The sequence below is a fragment of the Aspergillus mulundensis genome (assembly GCF_003369625.1).
Source record: "Aspergillus mulundensis strain DSM 5745 chromosome Unknown scaffold_16, whole genome shotgun sequence".
Taxonomy (NCBI): Eukaryota; Fungi; Ascomycota; class Eurotiomycetes; order Eurotiales; family Aspergillaceae; genus Aspergillus; species Aspergillus mulundensis.
Window position 1 is genome coordinate 317,306 of NW_020797904.1, and position 25,240 is coordinate 342,545.

The following is a 25,240-nucleotide window of genomic DNA, read 5'->3' on the forward strand; positions in this document are numbered from 1 at the left end:
TCACATCTGCCAGCTTCCATTTCCCTGCGGCATCCAAGCGGGCATCCCATTCCCGGTCCCATTCCCACCCCCGCTCTCCCCGGCGCCGCCCATATTCCCGAAGTCGAGATTGAGGCCCAGCGAGTTGAAGAAGTGGTCGTCGAGGCCGACGCCCAGATCGGGCGCGTACATGCCCATCCCCATGCCCATGCTCATCCCCATCGTACCGGGGATCGTGCTGTCCATGGGGATGCCCATCGTCATGGGCATGTTTGGGTCTGTGTAGTAGCCCGGTGCGAGGGTTGCGGCTGTGTTGGGGGGTTGGGTTTGCGGGTTGGGTGTTGTAGTTGCGGGGTCGAATTGTGGTGGTGGTTGGGCTGGGTAGAATTGGCCTTGACTTTGAGAGTAGGAAGCCCAGGAGGCGGAGTCTCTGGTGGGAGGGTTTGGATTTGGGTTTGTGCTTGTGGTGGGCGTTGGTGTTTGTGCGGGGAGTTGTGAGCTCATGGGAGCGGGGAGTCCCGGTTGGGTTATGTTGGTGCTGGTATTTGCGCTTTGGTCTGGGGAGTTATTGGGGAAGCTGGGACCGGAGGTGCGTGATTTTGCTTGCTGGTATTGTTGTGGTTGGTTCTGGTTTGGTTCGCCGGTAGAGACCTCGCTGAGGAGGTGGAGAGGGGTCGGGGTTTTATCCTGCGGTTTTGATTGAACCATTGCCTGTTATACGATGATCAGAGATGAGAAACAGCGTAAGACTTGATCAAGACAGAGGCATACCTGATTCGTTTCCTGTCCGGTCTTCTCTTTTGCGACGTGAGGCGCGGACCTCGACAATATATCCTGCTCTTTGCGCGCCTTGAACATGCTCCTCAGCATGGTCATATGCGTCGTGAACTTGCCCGGCGTGACGCCACCTGCGAGGGATCCGGCAGCGGTATAGTGCGCAATGACCTTATCCATGTAACATTCCACATATAATGCTTTAGGGTCAATGACCTGTCCTATATACGAGTCTGGCGCGGTCACGATCGAGTACAGCTTGATTAGCGAGACGAAGGAGTATGTTGTCTTGGCAAGCACAAAGGTCGGCAGGTTGATTAGTTCCTTCGGTGAGATGGCCACGACGATGTCTAGAGCTTCGTGGATGGCTGAGAGGGTCGAGCTCAGGGCCGTCACGCGAGCGGCTGCGGTAGGGTCTGTAATGTCGGCGTGTTTGGGCTCGGTCTCGCCGAAGGGGTCGAGTGCCATGGCATTTTCGTGAAGGTAGATGGTGACGATGGCTTGCGCTTGTGACATCAAACCTGAGCAGTTAGCACCGGCTGCGTATCCTTCGGAAGGATGAGCTTACTCGAGTCGTATTTACTGAGCGCTTCTCTTCCCCAATAATTCAGTTGCTTCTCGAACGCTCTTATAGTGAACAAGGACTTGGGGTCGGAGTATGATAGACTGCCCAGCTCGTCGGAGAAGAATCGCGAACTGATATCCTCTATAATTCTCCCCAACTTTGCCCAGTGTACCATTTTCTTATCCGAAGGCAAAGCATCTGGCGAGTTTTCCAAGATCTCTACACACTCGTCCATATACGGGAGCCATCGAACAAGAATCGGTCGTCTCAGTGCGCTCGACACCCTGTAGTTGTTAGCTATCACTTGAAGAGACACCTTTTCGCAGTCGAGTACGTACTGGGCAGTTATAAAGTAGCACGCCAGCCAAGTCCGTCGTACCTCTGCCGAGTCGGGATACGGAATCGCGGACTGCTTCGCAAATTCACGAATCAGGGTAAACGGCTTTTTCTTTGATTTCGTGTACATTTGAATATCCATCCCCATAGACACAGCCAGCTGCGCCAATTGAAAGAAATTGATCTCGTCGTAATTCTCAGGGGGTCTGTAAAAAGCCACTGCTAGAAGTATTCCCTGCATTAGGTCAAGTGACTTCTGGCCTTTCACAAACACCCGCTCCGCCACTGTCCTGTAGAACTCTACAAACACCGTATGCTGCGCGCCCGGTTCAAACGGCCCCATGGCAATGGCGACAATGGCGTGGAACAGCATTGGCTTGTTTTTGCGAACTTCGTCCATCTGCGTGCCAGGTGGAAAAACCACCATCGGTACGTGGGTGGACATCGAATCGACATAGCGCTTAAAGGAATCCGAGGCGACAGCGTAGCTCACGAGTCCTCTATTGATGACATCAGGGTCAACAGCGGTTTCCTTCGCGCCAGGTTTCGAGGAAGACCAACCCGTCCACGGAGCAGGCCACTTTCTCCCCGAATTATCTGTATTGTCCGTCGCGGGGCTAGGGTTGCTAGCTTGCGACGGCGTGGACTGCGTAGCAGTTGCATCCCGGTCCTTGTACTCCCCGCCATGATGGCGCTTGTTTCCCGAGGGCCCTGGTCCTGAGGGGACGGAAATAGAACGATCAGAGTGGCTCTGCCCTGGCACCAGCCAGCGACGGCCCATATTCTCCTCGCTTCTTAGGAGCGATGAAGAGGAAGCTTGCGCGGTGTTCTTTGACGGCAAGAGCGCATCAACCTTCTCCTTCTGCGTGGCATGCAGCGTGGCCGTTAACACATCAATCTTGCGCTCCAGCTCCGAGACGCGGCTATCTGTCTTCTTCTGGCGCTTCCGACTCGGAACCGTCACGATGCATGAACGGCCGGCTTTGGCGCACCGCTTGCACGGGTTGTCTGGGTTGGGGTCGGGCTCGCATCGGACTTTCAGCTGCCGGCAGGATTCACAGGCGCGCGGTCTTTTAGGGTCCGAGTTGGGATCATTGGGATCGTACTCATGCTGTGGTGAAACGTGGGCGCGGTAGACCGGCGAGGGATCCCCTGTATAAGCCAATTGCGCCGATTGGGCGTGGTGGTACGGGTTCAGGGCTGTCGAAGCCAGGTGTTGATGTAATGGCTGAGAAGGGGGCTCGGGGTATTCGGAGTCTATAGGCGAGAGAGTAGATGCATTAATTCTTGGTGTTACACGTCAAACTGCTTGTTGAAGTATAAAAGCCTTACCTGATTCCGCGCTCTCGGAGCTGGTCTCACCCCTGTGTAATCGCGGATCAATCTCCATCGATTGCGGGGACTGTGGGTATGCATGTCAGCGGTCAGCAACTCAAGCATCGTGGCGAATTCAAGCAGCCGGCCAACTACAAAAAGATACACCGAAAGAGCCGAGCGCACAGAGGGCGCGGTCGGTTGTAGCGTACCTTGATCGCTTGCGGAGTGTCAGCTATTAATATACTGTCCGGACGCGGTGGGTGCAAGGCGCGCTGTGTTGTCGGGGCACGGTGGATTCGGTCTCCGACGGCCGACCGGCAAGTTGCAGCCGCAAAACAAAGCTCGATGGAGCAAACAGAGCTCGATAAAGATGACGTCCAGTCGCTAGGATGCCCAAGATGACGAAGGAATGCTTCCAGAAGCTGCGCTGTCAAAGTCCAAGACGCCCTTTGAACCTTTGGAGGAACTTCAGGATGAAAGAGGTTGAGTCAACGCGAAGAGAAAGTTGTAAGTGGATCTTCGCGCCCAGCAGCCAATTAAGAGTTCTGGCCCCAGGCCTTCCAGCGACGCACACCTACGGCTGCCTTACAGCCACGGCATACATTCTACAGTATCTCAGTCCAAGGGGATCTGCGCTTGCAACGCGATAATCATTCGTTATGACTGCCATCAAATGCCGAATATGCCACGCCGATGTAAACACCAACGCGAAGAGCAAAAAATCAAACCATCGATTGGGGAGGCTCTGGGAAAGCAATAAGAAAACGCCGGCTTAAACGTAGAGGGGATCATATATAGCCAAAAGGTCAGGAAAACAACAACAGTCATCCATAATATAAGCCAGACGGCATATGCGAGCGGCTGTCTAGGACGTCTTGTGTACGGGACACTCTTTCTTCCGCTCAAACCACTCCACGATGCACCTCTTGTGGAACCTGCACAGACACTCGAGGCGGACAAGAGACTGCCCAACCTCGTACTCTTCCATGCAAATCGTGCATTCTTGTTCTGTCCCATCTTGCCCGACGCAATCCTTCTCAGTCGCGGTGAACGCGAGCATCCGTACAGGAAGCGGGGACTGTGAAACTGGAGTTCCGCTCGGCGGGCGGCCGTGGTTCAGAATGCAATCCCGAATATGCGCTTCTCGAGCATCCTCATTTCCATTCGCGCCAATAGCCGGTAGCTCATTGTCGCAGATTGGACAGAGGTCGCACTCATCCACCTGCCGAGAGGATCGCGACGAACCGCGCTGTCTGCTCGAAGATGGCTCAGGTTGCACAGCTGGAGCATTCAGTGAGCTTGTCCTGTGATAGTGAAACGAATGTCTCGACGCGTTGAGAGGCGGTAAATGAGAACTTGAAGCTGAACCATAACTTAGAGGACGGCCCTGGAATGAGGAACCGTACGAGCCACCGAAGCCAGTGAAAGCAGGGTAGTCACTAGACCCCACGGTCCTACGGGAAGGTCTAGATGTGAAAATATCCGGCTGTGTTCGTCAGTCTCCTGCTATTCTTCTCCAAGGGGTAGAGAACTCACAATCGAGCCATGATGTTGACGAGATGGAGTGGATAGCGAGTGATATGACCGATGCCGCGGCCATTCTGAACCTGGCCCGATTTCACCAGGCGGTCGTACAGGGGGATATCCAGCAGGTGGCTCCGGGTTCGGATCAGGGACACAGGGGTTACATAACCTCACTTCCGCGCCGCCACCTAGAGCTGGGTTCAGGGCCACTGGTGGCTGTGCAGAATCGTCTCTTTCCAGGTTGGCAATCTGCGTTGCGCGTTGCGCAATAGCAGAAGTGCTGGGCCGATCAGAAGCGGGGGGATGGACAATATACTGTCTCGGAATTGTGATCCGATGAGGGGAGCATGACGCGCAAACAACCCGACCGCACTTCCGACAGTGGTGCTTCCTATACCAGAAGCTAAACGTCGTCCGACAGATAGGGCATTCTGTCACCTCCGTATCCGGCTGCCATCGCGGCCGGTTGTAATCCCCATATTGAGTATCCCCACGAGACCATGAGCTCCGCCGGCTGTCGCGGCCCTCGCGGGGTCTTTGAAGGGGCGCTTCTGAAGGTGAAGACGATAGATCGATTGCGGTTTCGTAGGTTGACCCGGGTAACGGCGCGCTCGGCTGTGCGTGTGGTGCTGTATTCAAGATAGACCTGCTATCCATTTCCGCTCTGCTGCTTGACCCGATTCCGAGGGGTCTGGCATAGCTCGCCTCAGATGCCTCCGGGTTGACTAATCTTCTCTTCCGGTCAGGTCCGGTAAGAGTTGGTCTCCTTCTTTCCGTACGCCTATCTAGAAAAGGGCCTTCGCGTGTGCTCAAACTTTCCGAGCTCGCATGGAGCCTCAATCCGGGAGCGGTTGTGAACGAGGGGCCGGAGGTGGACGAAGCGGGATTCGACAATGACGACATGTGCCTCACAAACGGAGTAGGGGAATGCAAACCCAGAAATGCTCTGTTTTCTAAAGCCAAAGGAGAAACCAGTCTCCGTCGTTTGCCCAGCGGGCGGGCATCGACTAGGTGGCGCGACGATTCCAGGGTGGTAGGTCCGGGGAGGTAGAAAACGCCGGTAACGAGTAATCGCACAGTCAACGGATAGTAAATGGTCTAAAAGGAGGCGATGAGGTTCGAGATCGTGCTGAGGAGAGAGAATAGGTGAGAAAGATGGAAAAGATAAGAATAGTTGAGAAGCGTATAACGGTATAAGTCGAGACAGGTCAGGTCAACTCCAAGCGGAGAGTCTCGTGACAGTCACCCAGCGACCGCAAGACCGGTAAAACGCCGCGCTAGATTCGAGCACGGGCCGGTGAAAAGGGATAGAAGCAGAAAGTTGAGAGGAAAGCAAGAACAAAGTTTGTTGGGTGGTAGAAGGCCGAATCCCAGCTTGTTTTGAGCTGCAACAGTGTGCCTGGTCTTATCACCGCCACCACACACAGTGCCCGAAAATTCGCCGCGGGGCGCGCAAACAACAAACCAACCAGCTACCAGCGCCGATGCGTAATCAAAATGGCAGCTAGCTCATATAAATCAGAAAACTGAGACCCAGAGCACCGAGTGACCCCTGCAGGCGCAGAGATCAGAAGACGTGACGTGACTACCGTGACTCCTCCCCTGAACCGAAGTACAGCTGTGCTGAATAATGGCCTACCGCAGGGTGCCCGACAAATGAGCCTCAGTGGGATATTTCGATTTCTACAAAAGATCGCCTTACAAGGATTAGAAGCTTATATTTCTGAATCAATACACGGAAGGCAGCTCCAACAAATACACTGGATAGGCTTTTCCATAAAAGACCAAGCCAAGCAAAAATAACGGTAATGGCTTCGTAAAGGTAACAAGGCAATTATAGATAATCCAGGATATCGCTTCTTTTAAATAAAGATAAGGAGATTCGTCATATGGATATCAACACAGACATAGAAATCCGATACGCTGCTAAGCCAAGAAACATATCAAGAACAAACGCCTCGAGTGCGTATCATGTGTATCGTGAGGATGCGCGAGAGGGTTGGGATCGGTTTCCTTCACTAGGAGTCTCATTCACGAGCTCGGCCGCGCTTTCAGTAAATGACGGTTCTTCGGGATGGCCCTGATGGATGTTGTCTCGGGTACGATGTTGAGCAACATATCCTACGCTGGACGGCCGCTCAGTGCGAGATCGGGCGGTTCTGTCGTGGCCGGATGATGTCGACGCGGATGTAGAGGCAAGAGAGTAGTTTCGGTCGCGAGAAGGCGAGCTGTTTGCGCTGAACGGCAACCGGGCGGAGGGTTGAGCAGGTCGAAGCGAAGAGTCATCGTATTGCTCATCCTCGTTGTGAACCAATTCTCCCTGAGACGCACGCCTTTTGCTTGAGATGGAAGGGGTCTTCGGTGGCAATGGCGGGGTTCCAGTATCACGCTGGGATCCCACGCGGCTAGGGAGTTCTATGGTTCCACCAGAATCGATAAGCGGCAAGCTTAACTGAGTCTCCTCATGTTTGGGATCATCGTTGCCGTCACCTTCCTGAGGCGTGTTGTCGTCTTCTGGAGCGGACTTGTCACGATTTAGACTGTCCTGGTCGCCAGGCTCATCGGTATATGGCTCATGGACATCTTCTCTCTCAGGAATGAGACCAGGCGGGGGCGCTCTTGAACTTCGGACCACTTCGAATCCCTTGCCTTTATCCTTCGTCTTTCCACTGAACAGGTTTCGAAAGAAACCAGTAGCGGAGGAGACAGGCCCTGTGGGATCCGCAGGTCCAGTCTTCAATTTTCGGGTGCCAGTGTGCGAGAGCGGAGGACCGCGAACTCGGTAGTAGAAATCTACTTCACGGACTGCATAATCCTTTCGCGATTTTCGCGGCTCGTCAAAGTCCAGGTCATCCTTCGGTGCAGGGATATAGGCAGGTATGGGCGTGCCCCTTCTGGAGACTGAAGGTCCCTCGATGATATCGTCATCCATTTCTGCATCCCGGAAGAGAGTGGAAGAACGCCTTCTACCAGAGTCGTCCGAAAAGCCAGTGCGTTTACGAGACCTTGGCGGGCGATAATATGGATCTTGTGGTTGCATTGCAAAGATCGGACCAATCTTTGGCGAGTTGCTTCCGGTTGTTTGATAACCAGAGCCCTGGAATCCTCCCAGGGTAGTGGGTGTGTATAAGCCAGCGCTATTAGCCCGGCTGTGGGATCTTTCGCCGGCCTCATATATAGCACTTCCTTTGCTTTCATTTGCTGTCGCTCGGTTAAGCAGTAGAGCTGAGCTGCCCGAAAGACTTCTAGGCCGAGAGCCGTCAAACTGTGATGAAAGTCGGTCGTCAGTATGTGCTAGCATTGCCGCATCAGAAGCCATGCTTTGCCGCGTAACGACGTCACGCCTTGGGTTGCGCCGTGACAATTGACGCATACCGAGGACCTACGAATTTGATTAGTCTTTTGGGGGGGAGTAGGACGTGCAATCCACATACCTTAACAAGGCCTCCACGGGTGGCACCGGCCTCATTACCTCCAGCACCAAGCAGGCGAGCAGTGACTTCAATCAAGGTTTGCAAAGCGTTCAAGAAGAATCCGAAAACGAGAACTAGGCTATGGAGTAAGAGAATAACATAGCCGATCCAAGCTCGGGCGGCTTCAGAGATACCAAGGGATGGAACAAAGACAATGCTGAGTAGTATTGTCAAGAACCGGACGATGGAAAAGCAGATGTGGTAAAAGTTCATAGATGACGGAGCAGGAAAGGGGCGGAATGCTATGATGGTCAAGACCGAAACAACTTCGCAAATCGCCAAAAGGACAATCTGGGCTATTCCTGACGCTTGGACAGCGCCAATCGCCACACCCCGGGCGAATGATATGAATATTGGGATTACGGCATAGGCCGCTGCATCGTCCGAGAAAGTGTTGTATAACGGGCCATACAGAAGCACGGTCGGTAGGTCATCGAAAAGGTATGATCTTGGCCGGGTCGTGACAATTAATCGGATAATCCATATGGAGAAACATATTAATATGAAGATGACAACTCCTGCAAGTGCCACGCAGTACGCGGGAGACTCGCGGGCGGCGACCAGTTGAAAGAAGGAAAGAGAGATAAGCGGTAGAAAGAAGAAATTATAGACGATTCGAATGACATTGCCGACAGTGAATGGCATATTTTTGGCACGGAGGTCCTCTTCCGGGATTCTCGCAAGTTCGCGATAGACCCAGCGAAAAGCGAAAGCGAACTGGATTAGAATTATGATGATCCCAACAATTGAAAGCAGCCAGACCATCATTGCAGGCCAAACATCGCGTGCCCCGTCCATACCAACATACTTTTCCAACCTATCCAGGCCACGGGTGCCGTTGACGGCATAAACCCCATCAACCACAGGGTCATTCGCGGTTCCAAAAAAGCTCTGGTTGAACATGAGCGATGACCAGGCAGCCTGGCTGACCACCGGCTGGTAGTATCCAGGGTACTTCAACGATAAGGCCCCCGTGAGAACGACGAACTGTATGTATTGCAGGCAGTCTCCGAAGCCGGGAGTCACAAGACGCAGGACGTCTTCATCACGGCCGTAGTTACTCGTCCAACGGAATGGGTCTGTCGTTCCCCATGGGCTGTATATCGCGGCGGAAACAGTGGCCATTCCCACCAATATCAAAATGGCAAGCGGCACAAACGCCAGAGCATCCTTCACAGTAGAGCCTAGGTCTGGAGTAATGTTGACAGATATGCATCCAAGTCTATCAGCGGCTCGGTCGCCGGATATGATGGTAAACGTTGTGTGGAGAGTGGAAAAGTGGTAAGACGAGACCATATCATGGTGAACGGAGAAGGCTCGCAGGGCAGCAAGGTCGGTCCTAATGTTCATTGAAAAGCACGTCAGCAAGGAGTAGTTTGAATGAGCATCCCAGAGAAGGCTCACTCGTTCTTATAAAACACAGGTCCTAGCGGACAATCCCCTTGGGTGACGGAGTCACAAAATCTAGATGCTTCGGAATATGGAGTAAAGCTGGCGACTTGTATAGAAGCTATGAGGGTTGAGTAGTTGTTGTTGTCAACATCTAAATCAATGATTTTCCCAAAGGTTGAATTCGGGTTGTCCCACTGCGCGTCGTTGGGCGCCGGATAGTCAGCGCTTCGGTTCGCAGTACCACTGACGTTGCCGTAAACGATAACATCGAGAGGATACAGCGAGTTTGTCATGTTCAGGGTGACGGCGACATCGAGCGGGACGAACTGCAGTTGTCGAGGATTGGAATCGAGGATGGTGGTATCTAGACAGTTCTCAAACTCAAGAGATGCAGCAGAGGCAAAAGACAAAACCGCCAGCATTACCACCACAACCCATCCTATACCCACCCCAGTGTATGTATTTCGTCGTGGGCGACGCCGAAATGTATCTCGCCATTTTCGTTGTTGTCTGATGGACCGTCCGCCTGAGGTTTGCTTTGATCCGAGCGAACACAAGGATTCATCATTCCATTTCGCGTCGCAGTCCAACGCCATCGCGACCTTTATGTATAAATGGGATGACCCCCTCGGGGAGGCCAGCCCCGTGTCGGATATTCAATCCACGTTGTCTGTGCAGAATCTCCAAAACCCGATTTTTTTATCAATGACGGTTGCCTGATAAGCTCGTGTCCGCAGCACCCTTAGACGACGATGAACCGAGAGGCAAGAAGCTGGATAAGAGATTTCAGCCACCTCCACAGATCAGAACCTGCCCGACAATCCCAAGTTCCAACGAAGAGCACAAGTCGTTCACTCCTAGTTCCCGGCTTGACAGCGAAGGGAGGCGCAGTTCCGGAAACGGTGGGGAGGCAGAGGCTCGATCGGCGAAGGCGAGATAAACGGTGACAGGCGCGCTCGGGATAAAGATGGGTCAAGTCGCAGTTGGAGGCGCTAGACTTGCGGCCGGCGAGACATTATTGGTAAGGAGAAAGGAAAGAAAAAACATTGAAGGTTGGAATGCGAAAAGTGGACGGAAGCTGCGCCAGCATGTTTGCTCACTTTGCTGTTGACCGGGGCGGTGATGGGCAGCCGGTCTTCTAAACTTGGAAACACTTCACCTAAATTTATATGAGCCTCCTCCCAGTGGGCAATCTCACATCCACTCTGTCTCAGACTTGCTCACTCCAGCCACTTCTTCCGGAATCTTTCTACGCCCTTCTACGTAGTTTATTCTTGTTTCTTGGTCGATTTCGAACGTGCCAGTCAGCATCTTGTTAGTTGTTACCCAGCAGCACTCCAGAGCTCTGTCTCGGAAAAACCAGCTGGTTAAGGCAATTTCCAGCGTATCCATATTCCATGCTCTATAAATATGACGCCCTAGAGCTGAGCTGTCACCCCATACCCCACGTATTACTGTCCGAGGCCTTGTCAGGTCATGGTTGAGGACACGAGGTTACCCAAAGTCATCCAGGATTGGGGACGAATCGCTCAGACATTGGCGAAAGAGAACGTCATAGCTTACGGGCGGCGTCTCTAATCACTCGGTGTCGGTCAGAGACGATGATGTGAAATCAACTCTCGATTGGGGACTGTCAATGCAGGGATCTGCCTTGTTTCGGAGTCGTGGATCGTCTTCACAAGGGTTTGAAATACTCATGAGCGCAAGCTTTGACCAAGACCTCTATGCCGGACGGAATAGGCAATAAGCTTGGTTTAGGTATCCAGTCTATGGCCGATTATATGCGGCTCAATGAATCGGCTTCGGGCATATTCTTTATGGTTACGGCTCTCTAACCCCTTGTCTTTGCTATAATGAATTATTTTTGTCCCAACATAATGGTTAAGTTGCAATATCCAGCTGATCTCACTCTGTTCTGCGATAGGAGGTAATGTGGTTGGGTATATATATATTTTTGTACTAGTACAGAATCGCTCCCTATGACAAGCCCTAGCTTTTATAGATAATTCCTGTCGAGTCTTTATACTATGCTCTCGAACCAGCTGGACAGGAACATCTAAATTCGAAAAAATAAAGATGCAATTGGTGTCAGCATACCGCTAGAGCATTAAAGCCAACTGGCTATAGGCCTGTCCTTATACTCCAACAATTGGAAGGTCTACCTTCAATCCCAATTATGTTCTTCTAAAGCACTTGGAGTCGTCAGCGTAGGTCATACCTAGGCTTAATCCGGTGGTTACCGTGTACCCCGTACGTTAGGAGAGATTTGAAACCATATCAATATTACTACTGAGTGAATAGGTCAAGAAACGCCAGAACAGCCACCAGGTGTACATGCCCCTCGAAGTCGCTATCAAACGCACACTAATTGAGCAGCCGCGGATGCACAACAATGCAGCCGGAGTACGTGACGGGGCCACCGGGATAGATGAATTAGGCAAGCCGAAACCAACCCGAGTCGCCTATCATCCCTGCGCTTGTATATGTAACCTGCTCCTCAGTGGAAGAACCGCACGTTTTGCTTGTTGTCCGACAATGTCGTGATTGAAAGACTTCAAAGCTGGCAGCGAGACCGCATCCCCTTCATTGGTGGAGGCATTGCACTTCCAGTATTTGCCATGATACAGATAAGTATGCCTTATTCTGCAGTCAACAATTGTAGAATGCCGAGGTATACTCTGTAATCAAGGGGACGAGAGGTAATCCCTAGGCTACTAGGCTGCTTGCGACCTAGCCTAGCGGAAAGATACACGGCCTGATAGCAGATAGCACGACGATATCTGAACTCAGCTGGAACCACGGCTCCAGGTATATCGTATTGGACGCCTAGAGGCTCTCGAGATTGGTCAGGAACTGGGCCCTTGATTAACCCCAATCGACATTGTTCCCCGAAGTTGAACTACTCTTTGCCAGATGGGCGTTGGAGGCTTGGAGCGGGTGCTTTCGTACGGTCTGTCAATCCATCTCGTGGCGGTTCCTTATCATACCGTAGGGCGACTTGTGGCGCATCCACGTTAAACGCCTGACTCGTTTTCTGCAAGCCTTGGTCACCCCTGAGCTCGAAGATATGGTTCGGTTCGCGCAAATCCACGAGCGCCAAGACTCGAACGTTCAGCTAGGTTCGCAAGGTCCACTGGTGGTTGCAACCTGCATATTCGCTCGTGCGGCGTTGAGCCTGAAAGGGATCCAAACGGAGGTTGTCTGAGACGGGCGTCGACCAGTTTCAGAATGACGGGGGCTTGCCTGCCAATAGATCGCACGGACGGTGCGCGATAGTGGGGCTTGATACTGGATCTGTTCCTCAGATAACTGCTTTGGCGCTAAGACAAGTTACAACACAGGGGTTTCATTTCTTTTTTGGTCCCAGGCCCTCTCACAAGTGCACGTCAGTTTCAGCTTTGCTGCAGCGGAATATTACCAGCAATAATTCTTATAGAAATTTCCATCCGTTGGTTCGGACAACAAAGTTGGTATCTGAGAGTATATATATGCAATTTAATTGGTGTTCCGAACCAAGAGAGCGAGATAGAAACGTATGGGGTGAGGCGCCGTTTGATGGTCTAGCGCCAGCCGCTGCGGGACAGCCTCCGAGGTTCATTTCCATTATGATTCCCATAGCTCTAGCGTGGACTTGAGATGAAGACTCCGACCTAAGATTATTTATTGCATGAAATTGCATTGAACACTTACTGAAAGAGGAGACAAGAGGCCGTGCTCGCCTATATATTTAGGTATTCTAATAATATTATAAATCCGCTGGTCGAAGCTTGAGAAGTGACAATTACTTTGGGCACGTGACCGAGCATCGGGGGATTTGTACCGAGTATATGAAGGTAATAGTGAATTGATGGATTGATATACATGGTCCTACAGACTATTTACCATCCAGTCTCTACTCTGCCCAGGTGTACTCCCGGAAATCTGAGCCCTCAGGAACGTGGTGGCGCTGAATTCTTTGGCGGCAGACTAAAGTCAGTGCAGCCGCGGTCGGGGAGATCGTACTACGTATGCTCGCAGCACGGTTGTCTCCATTCCACTCTGTCCATATTCCCCGGGCGTCTTCCCACCTTCTTTCTCTTTGACTCTCGTTTTCTTTGATCGTTCCTTTTCACATTCCGGGCGCAGTCTTTCGAAGTCATCCTGGTACAGCTGCTGGCTCAGCTCTTCATTCTCGAGTGCTTTTGTCCATCCAAGTACCATCGTGAAGGATCCCCACCATCCTCCGTGCGTTGTTGTCGGATCTGGGGAGTGTTGTTTATCTTCTTGAACCACTCTTGCTTAGTCTCTTCCAGGTACCTCCCTAAAACCCCTCTTCGCCCCTTGACGTTGTGCAATCGCTCCTGCTTGTACACTTCCCGTCTGATCTTCTTGTTCCTGAATGGTCATTGAATAATTGGTCGCGGTAGATCGCTCGTCCCCGACTCCACACCAGACAGCGCAAGCAATCACGCTTGGTGGCAGGAGCACCGTCACCTCTTGAAGAGTTAAGAACACCCGCCGGCCCCGGAGTTTATTCTCAGCTAGTCCAACTCCCCTTTCCCTCCTCCCGCTCGAAGCCAGCCCCCGCTCCGCACAGACAACGCTAGGGGTCGATATCTCGATACGTACCTTTCGTTGCCGCTCTCCCCACCTCTCCTGTTTATCGACCTGGTTATACTGCGTCGTTACGGAAATCCTTATACTCGCCGTTTCCGAGTCTCTCACGATCTCGTCCGAATAGTCCCTGTGTTATCGCGCGGGAAACGCTCTAAGGAGGGCCGAGAACTGTCAACGAGTCTTGACATTATCGCCTTATACACCTGCAATGCGCCATAGTGAACCCGACCTGATTTGAGAAAAAGAAATACTCCTGATATAACCGCCATGTCTGCCGACGATCCTTTCTCCTTCGTGGATACCGAACGCAAACCGGCGAGCAAGAAGGCGCATTGGAGGGATAAACTATTCTCACGGGACAAGCCCAAGAATACTGCCGACCAGCAGGTTGAGGCGTTTCTGGCCCCTGTTCGCTCAAAGTCCCTATCCCATGGTGGGCACTCGGTGTCCACAACTCAAAGGGAAATCCCCGCGCCTCCTCGTTTAGATGTATCCCAGCGGTGGCCGTCACATGAGTCTCAAACCGTATCACCAATCTCCGGCTCATCACCCCCATTCGACGCCCAGTTACCAGCTGTTCCCACACTACCGCCGCTAAAGATCCGGAAAAACAAAGGGCTGAGAGTTAAATTTACCGACGGCGCCCCCGTATGCATCGGTGAAGGCGGGGACGAGTCTGAGGAACCAACCATTGAAATATCGTTGAACCGGAATCGTAGCTATAGTGAGAGCTCAGGTCGATTGGATGGTGCCGACAATTCCCAGTCCGGAGGTCACCAACTCCGACTAGACACATCGCTCAGTGACGGTGGTAGCCAAGGAGGCCGGACGCCGCTGCTTATCAAGAACACGCAAGATGCTGATTTCCTCATGGCATTGAATTTGGGCGAAAGTGGTTCACGCTTGTCTTTTAGGGCATCACCAGGGGCTGATTCTGTTGCCCAACGTGTCCGGGCCAAGATGGAGGTCGAGGAAGGACGTGCGCTGCAGCAGAAGTACGAAGATCCTACCTCTCCGAACGAGCGTACTCCAGAGAGCCCTACTTCATTATATGAGACACCCCAGATCACCGAACCGGAACCAGCAACTCCCCCGAGTCCGCTACGAACTCCTCCGAGCCCCCAAAAGCCGCGCCTCACGAACCCTGCTGATGTCGTGCCTTCATCTGGCCTGCCGCCTATCGGGAACACAAAAACTCTATCGCCTCCGAAGCCTGAACTGTTACGGAACGCCGCTAGTGAGGATCTTCGTCCACCTAGTCGCGAGAGTCCCCTCAAGTCCGCAAGTCCGCAACCACCAAAGTATTCGCTGCGCTCTATTGCAAATCAATTCGGGGAAGTGGCTTTTGTTGAGTTCAAGGAGCATGTAGGACGGTATAAAGACGTGATTGAAGCTTCAGCTGAAAGTGCCAAGCCTTTGATGGAAACGTCTCTCACAGAGTGGGTGAGGGCTGGGGTGTGGTGGTTTATGCGCGGAAAGAAACGATTAGAGGCGTACGCGCGTTCGCGTTCACGGCCGGATTCCCGCTCGTCTCCTGAAATGGCACAGCAGGCTGTGGTCGATCTCGCCAAGGCGCTGTGGATCAACGAGACCATCGTCCCCCAGCACCCGGAGGTAACTCGTTACGGCGCAATGAGCATTGATGCGCTAATTGCAGTTGTCAGTACTACGGGCGATAAGCAGCTGGCGGACCTTCTGGGGGTGTATCAATCCGTGTTGAGCCACTTGCGGTCTCTGACAGTATCTATTAAGCGAAACAATATCTTGTCTGCCGTACACCCGGAGACTCAATGCGACACAAGTGTATGGGTTAGATATCCGTTCTTTGCCCAGGATGTGTCCGCCGTCCTTTCTGGGGCGACGTCGAGATCCATGTTGCTGGACAACAGTGGAAAAGGCCCGACCTTTGTGCAGATGATGCCTCTCGGTGACAACAGCCGCCACTTTAGCTACGGGAATATGTTTGTTGACGTATCTGTCAGCTCGAGCGAGGACGACGATCAGCAGTTTTCCATGCCTTGTGCACTGTCTATTATCCGTGACCGTGCGGACTGGTATGTACTCGCCGCCATCACCAGCCAGAGTGACCTAGTCAATGTGATGATTCAGCCGGACAAGAAGAAGGGGCCGACGTGGGATGACGTTAATTGGCAAGTCCGGACGCACTCGATGAGGGTCAAACTGCCTCGTGGATTTGAGCTGGATGTCATGTTTAAGGAAGACGATTTCAAAATGCTTTGGAACATTGTCAACTACACACTGAAAACAGAGGCTAGCCTGCAGCCAGAAGCCGGTGAATCAGTGATATTTGAGTGTACCTTGAAGCAGTTCCAGTATATGGATCCTGGGACGCCAAAGGCTTTCCCTCCAGAGGCGATTGAGCGTTGTCGCGTTCGGCTATTCGAACGGTCGGTGACCGTGACCGAGGGAACTGGCACTCGAAGTGCTCACCGTGGTTTCCGCATCTCAGTTCTGACGACGCCCAAAGTAAAGACCCTGAGCAGCGTGCGCCATATCTTAGGGCATGGAGCGCCGGTACTGTTTGGGCTCCTACGTGGCGAAGATGGAGCACCGGCCCTCGTTCTTAAGGTGAATGAAGATGGCCGCAGTCGGTCCATGTTGATGACCTTCCAAGAAACTCGCGAGCGGACCAATCTTCACTCGCTACTTCTGGCCATGTTGCCTAAGCAAAGAGAGTTGAAGGTGGCGGACATTCCTCTTCGTGCCTATACCATCGAACAGCCGGCCGACCGGTTCAACGGCCAACCGCCAAAACAACATCTCCAATTTCCTGCAGGTACCGTCTGCGTTATCGACCAGGAACATGACTATGTTGAGCACGGCTACGGCCCAACCGTGCTATCCGAGCATCTGCGGGCATTCATTGCGTCGGAGTGGGGATCTGTCACGGATCGGCTTAATCTTGGTCCTGGTGAACTGAAACTGGGTCTGGATATCAACAATCGAACCGGCCTCAGCCTGTATAGACCGGCGCAGCAAGACTTGACTGTATCAGCGGCTGAGAACCTCATTCCACCGGAGACGCAAGACAAGCTGGCAGATTTTCTGCAAATCGCCATGACTAAGCCGATGATCCGGAGATTCGATTTCATGACAGTCAAAGGTACGCCCTCGCTCGCTTCTTTCGTACCATGCTGACTTTGCAGGGCTGCACGAGTTCGAAAAAGCTGTCACGGGCTTTACAGTGCTCTTCGATAGGTATGTGGGCTCCATTAACTCAGTGCTCTAAGCTAACGGTGCAGTGTCGCTTCCTCCTTCATGATCTCGCGACGCCGAATGGTGGTCCCCATCACCAAGAAATGGGAGTCGACCATGGCTCGAATCCAGATTGTCCGTCAGGATAAGGTGGTCCAGCTGCTAGCATTCCTCAACGACTTTAGTCATGGAAAGTGCTTGAACTTTGTTCTGAAGAGCACCGACATTATCGAAGCCTTCAATCGCTCTGGAAAATACGGAGTCCGCATCGTCGATGCCAAGTTCGCGTTGCCAAAGACCGACGACGACCCGTCTTCTGATTTTGTCTGTCTCGATATGCCCGAGTATCCTAGCGAACATGATGACATTACCATCGCTTTTGACACTGAGGCTGGTAAGTCTTTTGGTTCCAATCGTGTAGTCAGAACTGACGATATAGACCGATTCAATTTTCAATCGGCGGCGCCGGGATCAGTCCGCGAGCCCTCCAGAATGGGCTCCCTGCGGCGGTAGATAGCTTAGCACATTTTAGTTGCTTGGATTGCTATCGAATCTTCGAAATCATGAATGGCTCGCTATCTCGGATGGCTCTCCAATCATCACGCAATCTCCACAGGACCCGCTTCCGCCTATCACGTGCTTCCCCTCATTACGACTCTCGCCCCTCTTCTTTCCCTCTGCAATCTCCAAGTCCACCGCAATGCTGCCGAACGATCAGGAAGTTGGCGCCTCGACGCGCTCACTACATGCAGACGATGTGCTCAATGTTGTCACCGATGTCGCGCCTCCAATCCATGTTGCGACCACTTTCCGCTACTCCGACGACCCAGCCAAGTTGATACCGGCAGCAGATCTCAGTGGGGTGAGTGCTAGGGACGCGAATGACTCAATTTATCGGAAATCTAACAAGCGCAGAATGTCGAGGCAGAATCATCGCATGTGTATTCACGCCTGTCTGCGCCAAACCCGACTCGATTCGAAGCTATTCTCTCGTCTCTGCTCAACGCTGAAGCCATCAGTTACTCATCAGGGCTGTCGGCGTTTCACGCCGCCCTTACTCTGCTGAACCCTCGTCGGGTATCGATCGGCAAAGGATATCATGGATGTCATGGTGTGATTGATATTTTTAGCCGCTTGACCGGGCTCCAGAAGCTGGACTTGGATTGCCCAGCTGAGCAGCTGGAGGCCGGGGATGTTATACATTTGGAAACTCCGGTCAATCCTGAAGGAACGTCTTTCAACATTGCCGAATACGCTAAGAAGGCACATTCTAGAGGAGCTTATCTTATTGTCGACGCGACTTTTGCGCCGCCGCCTTTGCAAGATCCATTCGAGTTCGGCGCCGACCTGGTGATGCATTCCGGGTCCAAGTACTTCGGAGGACACAGCGATGTCTTGTGTGGGGTTCTGGCCACCCAAAACAAAGCCTGGGCGCAGCAATTGTTCAAGGACCGTGTATTCCTTGGTAGTGTAATGGGCAACATGGAGGGTTGGCTGGGCGTGCGGAGCCTGCGAACCCTGGAGGTTCGCGTACAACGGCTGAGTCAGAACGCAACGAATCTAGTTTCGTGGCTTCACAATGCGCTGCAGACGCCAAACCCCGTCGCAGGAAGCGACGAAGAGGCGACTCAGAAAGTGCTCGAGCAGGTCTTCCACTCCAGCCTCCAAAAGGAAGACGAGTCCTGGCTGTTGAAGCAGATGCCGAACGGGTTCGGACCTGTCTTTTCGATCACCATGCGAGAGGAAGGGTATGCGCGCCACTTGCCGAGCAAGCTTGCGCTGTTTCAGCACGCGACCAGCCTTGGAGGCGTGGAGTCGTTGATTGAGTGGCGGACGATGTCGGATAAGACCGTGGACCGGCGGTTGCTGCGGGTTAGCATTGGCCTGGAGAACTGGGAGGATCTGAAACGGGATTTGGTGAATGCGTTCAGAGCGCTGATTAGCTAGATCATCTATATACCTTAGACCTGAATGTCGATGTCACTTACCAAGTGCTTGATTCTATAGTATACCTATTGAACGGTAAACCTCCAGTAAGATAAGAAAGATCCCCGCATCCCCACTTCTCTCAACCTCAACAACTCCTCAATTCTCATCCTCACGACATCCATCAACCTCCCAGCCCAGCCATTCTGTTCGAAAAAAGAAGGACCCCAAAAGAAAGAGTCATGATGTCAACCTTCCAAGTCCACTACTTCGCCAGCGCATCCAGCTACACCGGCAAAAACACTGAGTCGCTGCCCGCCCCGCTGCCTCTCTCCAAGCTCTTCGACACGCTAGAAGCAAAGTACCCCGGCATCAAGGAGAAAGTGCTGTCAAGCTGCAGTATTAGTCTTGGCGATGAGTACGTTGATATGGAGGCTGATGGGAGTGGGAGTGGGAATGAGGGGATCATGATTCAGAATGGGGATGAGGTTGCGGTGATTCCGCCGGTTAGCTCGGGGTGATTCGTTCAGCGCTGGGAATGGGTATGTTCAGCTGTTTCTCTGCGCGCTTTGGTTAGGATGCGCTTGAGATGTGGTGGGTATGACGTGTTTGTGGTCTGTGGTTTGTCAAGGCTAATTATCTGGATAGGTCTGCTTCGCGATATGCACAATGACTCCAGCTCTGCCTACCTTGCGTGGGACAGTTTCTGTGCTTTCTCTTGGATATCACTGAGGCTCTGATTGATGTCGAGGTAGAGAACTGTCTTTGACTACGGATGCCTTAGCTAGACAAATGAGGAGGCTACAGTACGGTACCGTCGCAACATACGCCATCCACTTGAATTTGTCTCTGTGCAGAAGCACATGAATAAAAATAACCTGATGCTCAAAGTCTCCTAAAGGCCCCTTGCGAAATATAAAAGGCTATCAAGCCGAAAGTCCAGCCTCACCACGAACGTACTTTTGCACCTGCACGCTTATTATAGATCGCGATCGACATTACACAGACCATGCATCCGGCGGCAGATGAAATCGCGGGTTCGTCACATCTATAAACAACAACAGGATGATTGGACGGTAGAGGCCGGAGAATTACGCGCCAGACCCTGCAGAAGATCGGACGGGGGTTGTTGGCTGAGGATGCACGGCGTTAAGCGCTGGGCGGGGCGCCTAACCACCATGAGCTATCTATATCGGTTTCATGCTTCTATGGTCCTCTGCTTCTGGGAAACTCTACGGGGTATGACGATGAGCTATGCATAGCAGCTGTGTCTCCACAGTAGCTCCAGCCCCAACAGCCTCACCTTGTTCTAAGTTCGGATACCGTATCCTGGCGCTTAATGATCGGCGTGCATATGGGCCAGTCATCAAAGCTTTCTTCCTCTCTTCTTTCTTTGGATACATGCTTGGGGAGGTCTAGATCGGTGTAGCTATGGCCATACCTGAGGTCTAGATCTAGACCATTCATTTGGAGCTCAAGGTATATAAGGAGCTCATTGTCCGACAAAGCAGAGCAGTTTGAAACAGCCCATTCACGCCTTCACTCTCTGCATCAGCATAGCGGTTCCTTTTCCTTTGCTTGCTTTCCTCGCATTGTCTTGTTGACTCAGTATCTGACGCTCCTTTGACGACTCTTCTTGTATTCATCTACCTCTTAGCTCTCAGCTCCGTTTTATTTGCGACTCTCCTTACGAACGATATATATAGAGCTTTGAGCGTCCCCTGCTGGCACAGGATCCCTTCAACTCACTCCCTACGACTATACGACTATCAAAATTTCCTTCTTCTACCCATCTACGACAATGCCCGCCTACGGTGCCCTCGGGGCAACATTCCTCATCGCCCGCATCATCCAGATGTGCTCGCTCATCGCAATAATCGGTCTAACAGCGAACTTCATCGCCGAGATCGTGCGCTACGACGCGAAACCACCGGGGATCTTCATCGGCACAATCACCGTGGTAGGTCCTACCATACCTTATCCAATATCCCCCCCAATTGGAGGTAGGGTAGCTGTTATGTTAACATGGAACAAATGCAGACCTCCATCTCAACAATCTACACAATCATCACAACAATCCTCTTCATCGACGACATCCTCCCCTTCCTGGCCTCCGGCATCCTGGACTCTCTCTTCCTGATCGCCGTGATCGTCGTCGCCGTGGTCATCGGCAAACCCCTCTCGTACCTCGAATGCGGTGATATAGGGGATATCCTGTCCGGCGGCTCGGACGACGGTTCCTCCGCATATACCTTCGCGACGCACCTAAGCTCATACCTGGGTAACCTTAGTGGCTCAGTCGATTACCGCAGCTGGGTGGGCGCGAGTAAGGGCGTTTGCGTCGAGGCGAAGAGTATCTGGGGGTTGAGCATTGCTATGTGGTAAGTTTGTTTTCCGTTTCAACCCGTTTCTTGAGATTTTGGGGGTGGGTTGGGCTAATGCACACTGCAGTATTATGTTCTTTTTTACGGCGGTCTGCTGCGCTTGTCTTTGGAGGCAGAGGAAGGCTGGTGCTGCGGCGGCTGGGAAGGAGGTTGAGTAGACGCCTAGGCCTTCTTCCCTCTCTTTGCACGCTCTGTCGGGCTCTCTTATTTGACTTCAGACTCGAGCTCAAACCGATATGGTCAATCCCTAAATGGTGGTGAATACGGTGGCGGTGGCTAGTGGACTAATGGTATGGATGAGTGTGCAGTTGAGATGTTATAATCAGCAACATCTATTTATGGCTTGCTTGCTAGCCATTTCCTTTCTCTCTTATATGATTTGTTGTTTGCTTTGCTTCTCTGTTTGTTCTGTTCTCCTTTCGCTTCTGCGATTTTTGCCTCCCCTAATACTCCGTGAGTTGCAAGTTGGGGATATTCAAGCTTGGCAACAGGTACAAATAAATCAGTTGACTGTAATAACTATACAGGTCAATTCTTTTTTTGTAGTCTTGTAGATGGAGTGGAAAGCATCTGCTTGATACCAAGACTTTTCGTAGGGCTGATGCAGTGGATAACTAACACACAGGCTCGATAACAGTAATGGAAGCAGAAATGCAAGGCCGTAACGCATGTATTTCTATCTATACTCATAAAAGACAAAGGAAATTGGGTCTCGTTCTAAAGGCGATATAAATGCGAGTGCCCAACAGCGGGCAGGGTATATAGCAAACAATATAGCGAAGGCCGAAAAAAAGCTGGACGAAAGAAGAGGTTCGCAGACAAGAAATGGTCTTACCATTCCAAGGTTGCGGGCCAGGTACGGATGAAACGAAGGGACACATTCGAACTCGGAGCACCTATTGCTGCCGGCTCATGGCTTCATATACAGCCCAGTGAGACCGAGGGTGGGGGAACTGAGTTTCGACCCTACATCGAAGCGCTTCCACAGGTTCCCCGCTCTGAATACGTGATCCGGCGAGTATGGGAAAATCAGCTTGCAGCGAGGTGCCACTCTCGGCCTAGCCTTTGCGACACGAATGCCCACGGCCAACCGTTTTCCACTTCTGTTTTCCGAAGTAGATCAAGAAGACATCTCCGCGCAAGAGGATCATGAACCCGGGACCCAACTGGACAATATTAGTGGCTTTGAAACTGACAATGACGCGAGTCCCTTACAAGCACATAATGCATGACCCGCCATGACACGGGCAGACGGATCACCATCACTCGACAGGGCAATCCCAAAAAGAATTCCCAGGTTTTTATTCACGTCATCCTAGACCTGGTTAGCGACCGCCATTTCTTCTAAGCTGGACTGCTGTCTTGAGCCCGAGGCAAACGAACCTCTATTGCACGAGCTTCTTGGTTCGAGCTCGAACTTGCGTACATGTTCCGGAGCTCGTACTCCTCTAGCAGAGCCTTTGCCATGCAGATATGCTGCGCCGCGCTTGCTAGGTTCAGTCAGCACAGTTCGGAATAAACGCCTCAAAACCTACCGTATAGCGATTTGGTGTACCAAACAACAGGATAGGGCCTTCCGATTCTTGAGTCAGCAAGAGAGAAATGCAACGGCCGGAACCCATCCGGTTTCCGCGCTTCCCAAGCATTTATCTTGCGCTTTAAGATGCCCCTCTCCGTTGCACCTGTTTGAGGATCGTGTACACCATAACAGTAATTAATGGATCCAGCTAAGAGCCATACCGCTCGATGCGCCCAGTCGCGGTCGGTTTGAGATACACGGTGCGTCCACATCAGTTGTAGCTTTTCGTCAAATGCGCTCAGCTCGAGACGAAGAGGATTCTGAGAAGCCAGCGCAAATTGTATATCCTGCATTACAAAGACCCAGAATGAGGCTTCCGCAAGGCCACCGGACACAGCACAGTCAACGTGAGAGCTTATATACACAGAGCCGGCTAGAAGATGTCGTTGCGAGTCATTTGACGGAGCGTGCGCTATTCTGTGTCAACCTCGTGGTCAGTATTATGGGATGATTTGACATACAAGAGATTTGCTCGAAGAAGCGGAGTATGACGGTTGACGCCAGCAGGATATCGAGGCCTATTCTCGATTCCCAATTCCCAAGGCCTGGAAGTAGTATAGCAATGCATTTTTCGTGATATTCGTCTGCAGTATTCGGCGGAACAAGGTTCGTCGTTTGGGAGAGGTGCCGGGCCGCGGTGGCCAGACATGCGTAGAGTAAAAGAGGATAGGAAGGTGCGCGCTCCACGACATCCATTGTAAATTGTCTTTCGTGGTCGCACGAGTCAAGCTGGGGCAGTCGGGTTAGCGCAATTCTACCAATCAATGGAACGACATACCCAAGGGCCGAGTGTCTTCTGGAAGTGTCGTAGAAGAAATGCTTCATTAAAGTCCGCCACCTTCGGATTGTCGCGGGGAGTCTCAGGTGGCAGAAGCGAGTCCAAAGAAAGAGTTCGCGCATGGGACACCCTGCGCGCGCCACTTGGACCGAATGTTTGAGAAGGAGACGGTATTGAAGGTATGCTCGAAGTAGAAGTACTGAATCGAGCCTTCCGCATTCCTCTGGGAGCGGATGGTGATGCTTCTGCTGAGACAACGTAATAGTCAGAGGCTGTTTGTTCCGTCTCGTCTTCGAAGGACACTGTATCAGTTAGACTCATTTCAAAACATGCAGCTTCTATGCCAAGGCTAGCGAGACACACAGTCAGGCGGCACGCCCATCCAAACTTGATCGTCGGGGAAAGACAAGTCACTTTCACCGTACCGAGGCGGACCTGCGGACCGCATAGATGGGTTCTGACCATGTCGGAAGGTGATATCCTCTGACTTCACTGGGGCGGGAATGCACTCTCGGCCGGATCGTTGACAGCGAAGACACTCAGTTCCAGTCTTATCACCTGTTGTCATTAGGCATTGATCGACGACGAGGGATCAAGAGACTAACATTTCAGGTGGCGTTTACGGCAGGTCAGACTATGAACGAGAACAAGGTTAGAACGAAGGATGCGCGAGGATTCTCGAGACGAGATCATCCCACTTACCAACCCCTCATCACGTTATCGACAGCGCTGTCCGAAGCTAGTAAGAGCCATAGATGAGAGAATCATTAATGCCAGGCGGAGCAACCATGGACAGTATATACGAGAGTCGAAAGAAGCAAACCCATTTTTGAAACGCGATCCAGGGCCCAAAAGTAATATAAAGAGAGATGATGCAAAGGCACTCTCCAGAGAATAAGGAGCACTAATGATGTCGATGCACCACAGTGCAATGTGACAGTGATTGCGATGGGCAAAACAGTGTACAACGGTCGAACTGTGGATGAACCGTTCATGCGAAGTGGAGCCCGTCAAATTAGCATTGATGGCTAGAATAACCGAAAATAGCGGCACTAAACTTGGCAGAGTAAGAGCTTAAGATGAGGAAGGGAGATCGTTTCCTTCAACAGCCCTCCGGCAAGCCTACAGCTTCAGGGGTGTTGCTTGTTTATCTGACGTCCTGCCCACATGGCAGGTACTAAGGAATGACGATGTTCGCAGTGGAAATGAAGCCGAAACCCACCCTCAACGCCCAGGAGTGGCTCGAGCTTGGTGTTCCTCGATCGCCGCTCGTATCGTAGTCCTTGAAGCGGCGGGGACCGCACTGCGATTGGTAGGCTGATGTCCGATCACTGCCCGAACGAGGCAATCCTCACAGCTAAAGATGGAAAACCCGCACACGCCGTTTCGGTTTGTCACTGG

The 25,240-nt window shown here is 52.1% G+C and overlaps 7 protein-coding genes across 7 annotated transcripts; 4 read left to right on the forward strand and 3 right to left on the reverse strand.

Moving 5' to 3' along the window:
- DSM5745_10682 (uncharacterized protein) lies at positions 1-5,152 on the reverse strand (the record flags this gene model as incomplete). Its single annotated transcript, XM_026752698.1, has 8 exons — positions 1-690; positions 751-1,274; positions 1,322-1,602; positions 1,657-2,911; positions 2,987-3,056; positions 3,181-3,437; positions 3,917-4,457; positions 4,508-5,152. The coding sequence occupies 8 exons, from the start codon at positions 5,150-5,152 to the stop codon at positions 1-3; spliced, it is 4,263 nt and encodes a 1,420-aa protein (XP_026598716.1).
- Positions 5,153-6,464: 1,312 nt separating this feature from the next.
- Positions 6,465-9,956, reverse strand: DSM5745_10683 (uncharacterized protein; the record flags this gene model as incomplete). The annotated part of the gene is made up of 3 exons (XM_026752699.1): positions 6,465-7,877; positions 7,930-9,307; positions 9,373-9,956. 3 exons carry the CDS (start codon positions 9,954-9,956, stop codon positions 6,465-6,467), a joined length of 3,375 nt encoding a protein of 1,124 aa, XP_026598717.1.
- A 4,267-nt stretch (positions 9,957-14,223) lies between these two features.
- Positions 14,224-17,685, forward strand: DSM5745_10684 (uncharacterized protein; the record flags this gene model as incomplete). Its single annotated transcript, XM_026752700.1, has 4 exons — positions 14,224-17,080; positions 17,124-17,175; positions 17,220-17,566; positions 17,612-17,685. The coding sequence occupies 4 exons, from the start codon at positions 14,224-14,226 to the stop codon at positions 17,683-17,685; spliced, it is 3,330 nt and encodes a 1,109-aa protein (XP_026598718.1).
- A 187-nt stretch (positions 17,686-17,872) lies between these two features.
- On the forward strand, positions 17,873-19,119 carry DSM5745_10685 (cystathionine gamma-synthase; the record flags this gene model as incomplete). Its single annotated transcript, XM_026752701.1, has 2 exons — positions 17,873-18,034; positions 18,088-19,119. The coding sequence occupies 2 exons, from the start codon at positions 17,873-17,875 to the stop codon at positions 19,117-19,119; spliced, it is 1,194 nt and encodes a 397-aa protein (XP_026598719.1).
- Positions 19,120-19,343: 224 nt separating this feature from the next.
- DSM5745_10686 (MoaD/ThiS family protein) lies at positions 19,344-19,619 on the forward strand (the record flags this gene model as incomplete). Its single annotated transcript, XM_026752702.1, has 2 exons — positions 19,344-19,459; positions 19,505-19,619. The coding sequence occupies 2 exons, from the start codon at positions 19,344-19,346 to the stop codon at positions 19,617-19,619; spliced, it is 231 nt and encodes a 76-aa protein (XP_026598720.1).
- Positions 19,620-20,899: 1,280 nt separating this feature from the next.
- Positions 20,900-21,640, forward strand: DSM5745_10687 (uncharacterized protein; the record flags this gene model as incomplete). Its single annotated transcript, XM_026752703.1, has 3 exons — positions 20,900-21,058; positions 21,139-21,479; positions 21,550-21,640. 3 exons carry the CDS (start codon positions 20,900-20,902, stop codon positions 21,638-21,640), a joined length of 591 nt encoding a protein of 196 aa, XP_026598721.1.
- Positions 21,641-22,826: 1,186 nt separating this feature from the next.
- DSM5745_10688 (uncharacterized protein) lies at positions 22,827-24,407 on the reverse strand (the record flags this gene model as incomplete). The annotated part of the gene is made up of 5 exons (XM_026752704.1): positions 22,827-22,972; positions 23,018-23,473; positions 23,523-23,790; positions 23,840-24,141; positions 24,203-24,407. The coding sequence occupies 5 exons, from the start codon at positions 24,405-24,407 to the stop codon at positions 22,827-22,829; spliced, it is 1,377 nt and encodes a 458-aa protein (XP_026598722.1).
- Positions 24,408-25,240: the final 833 nt, after the last annotated feature.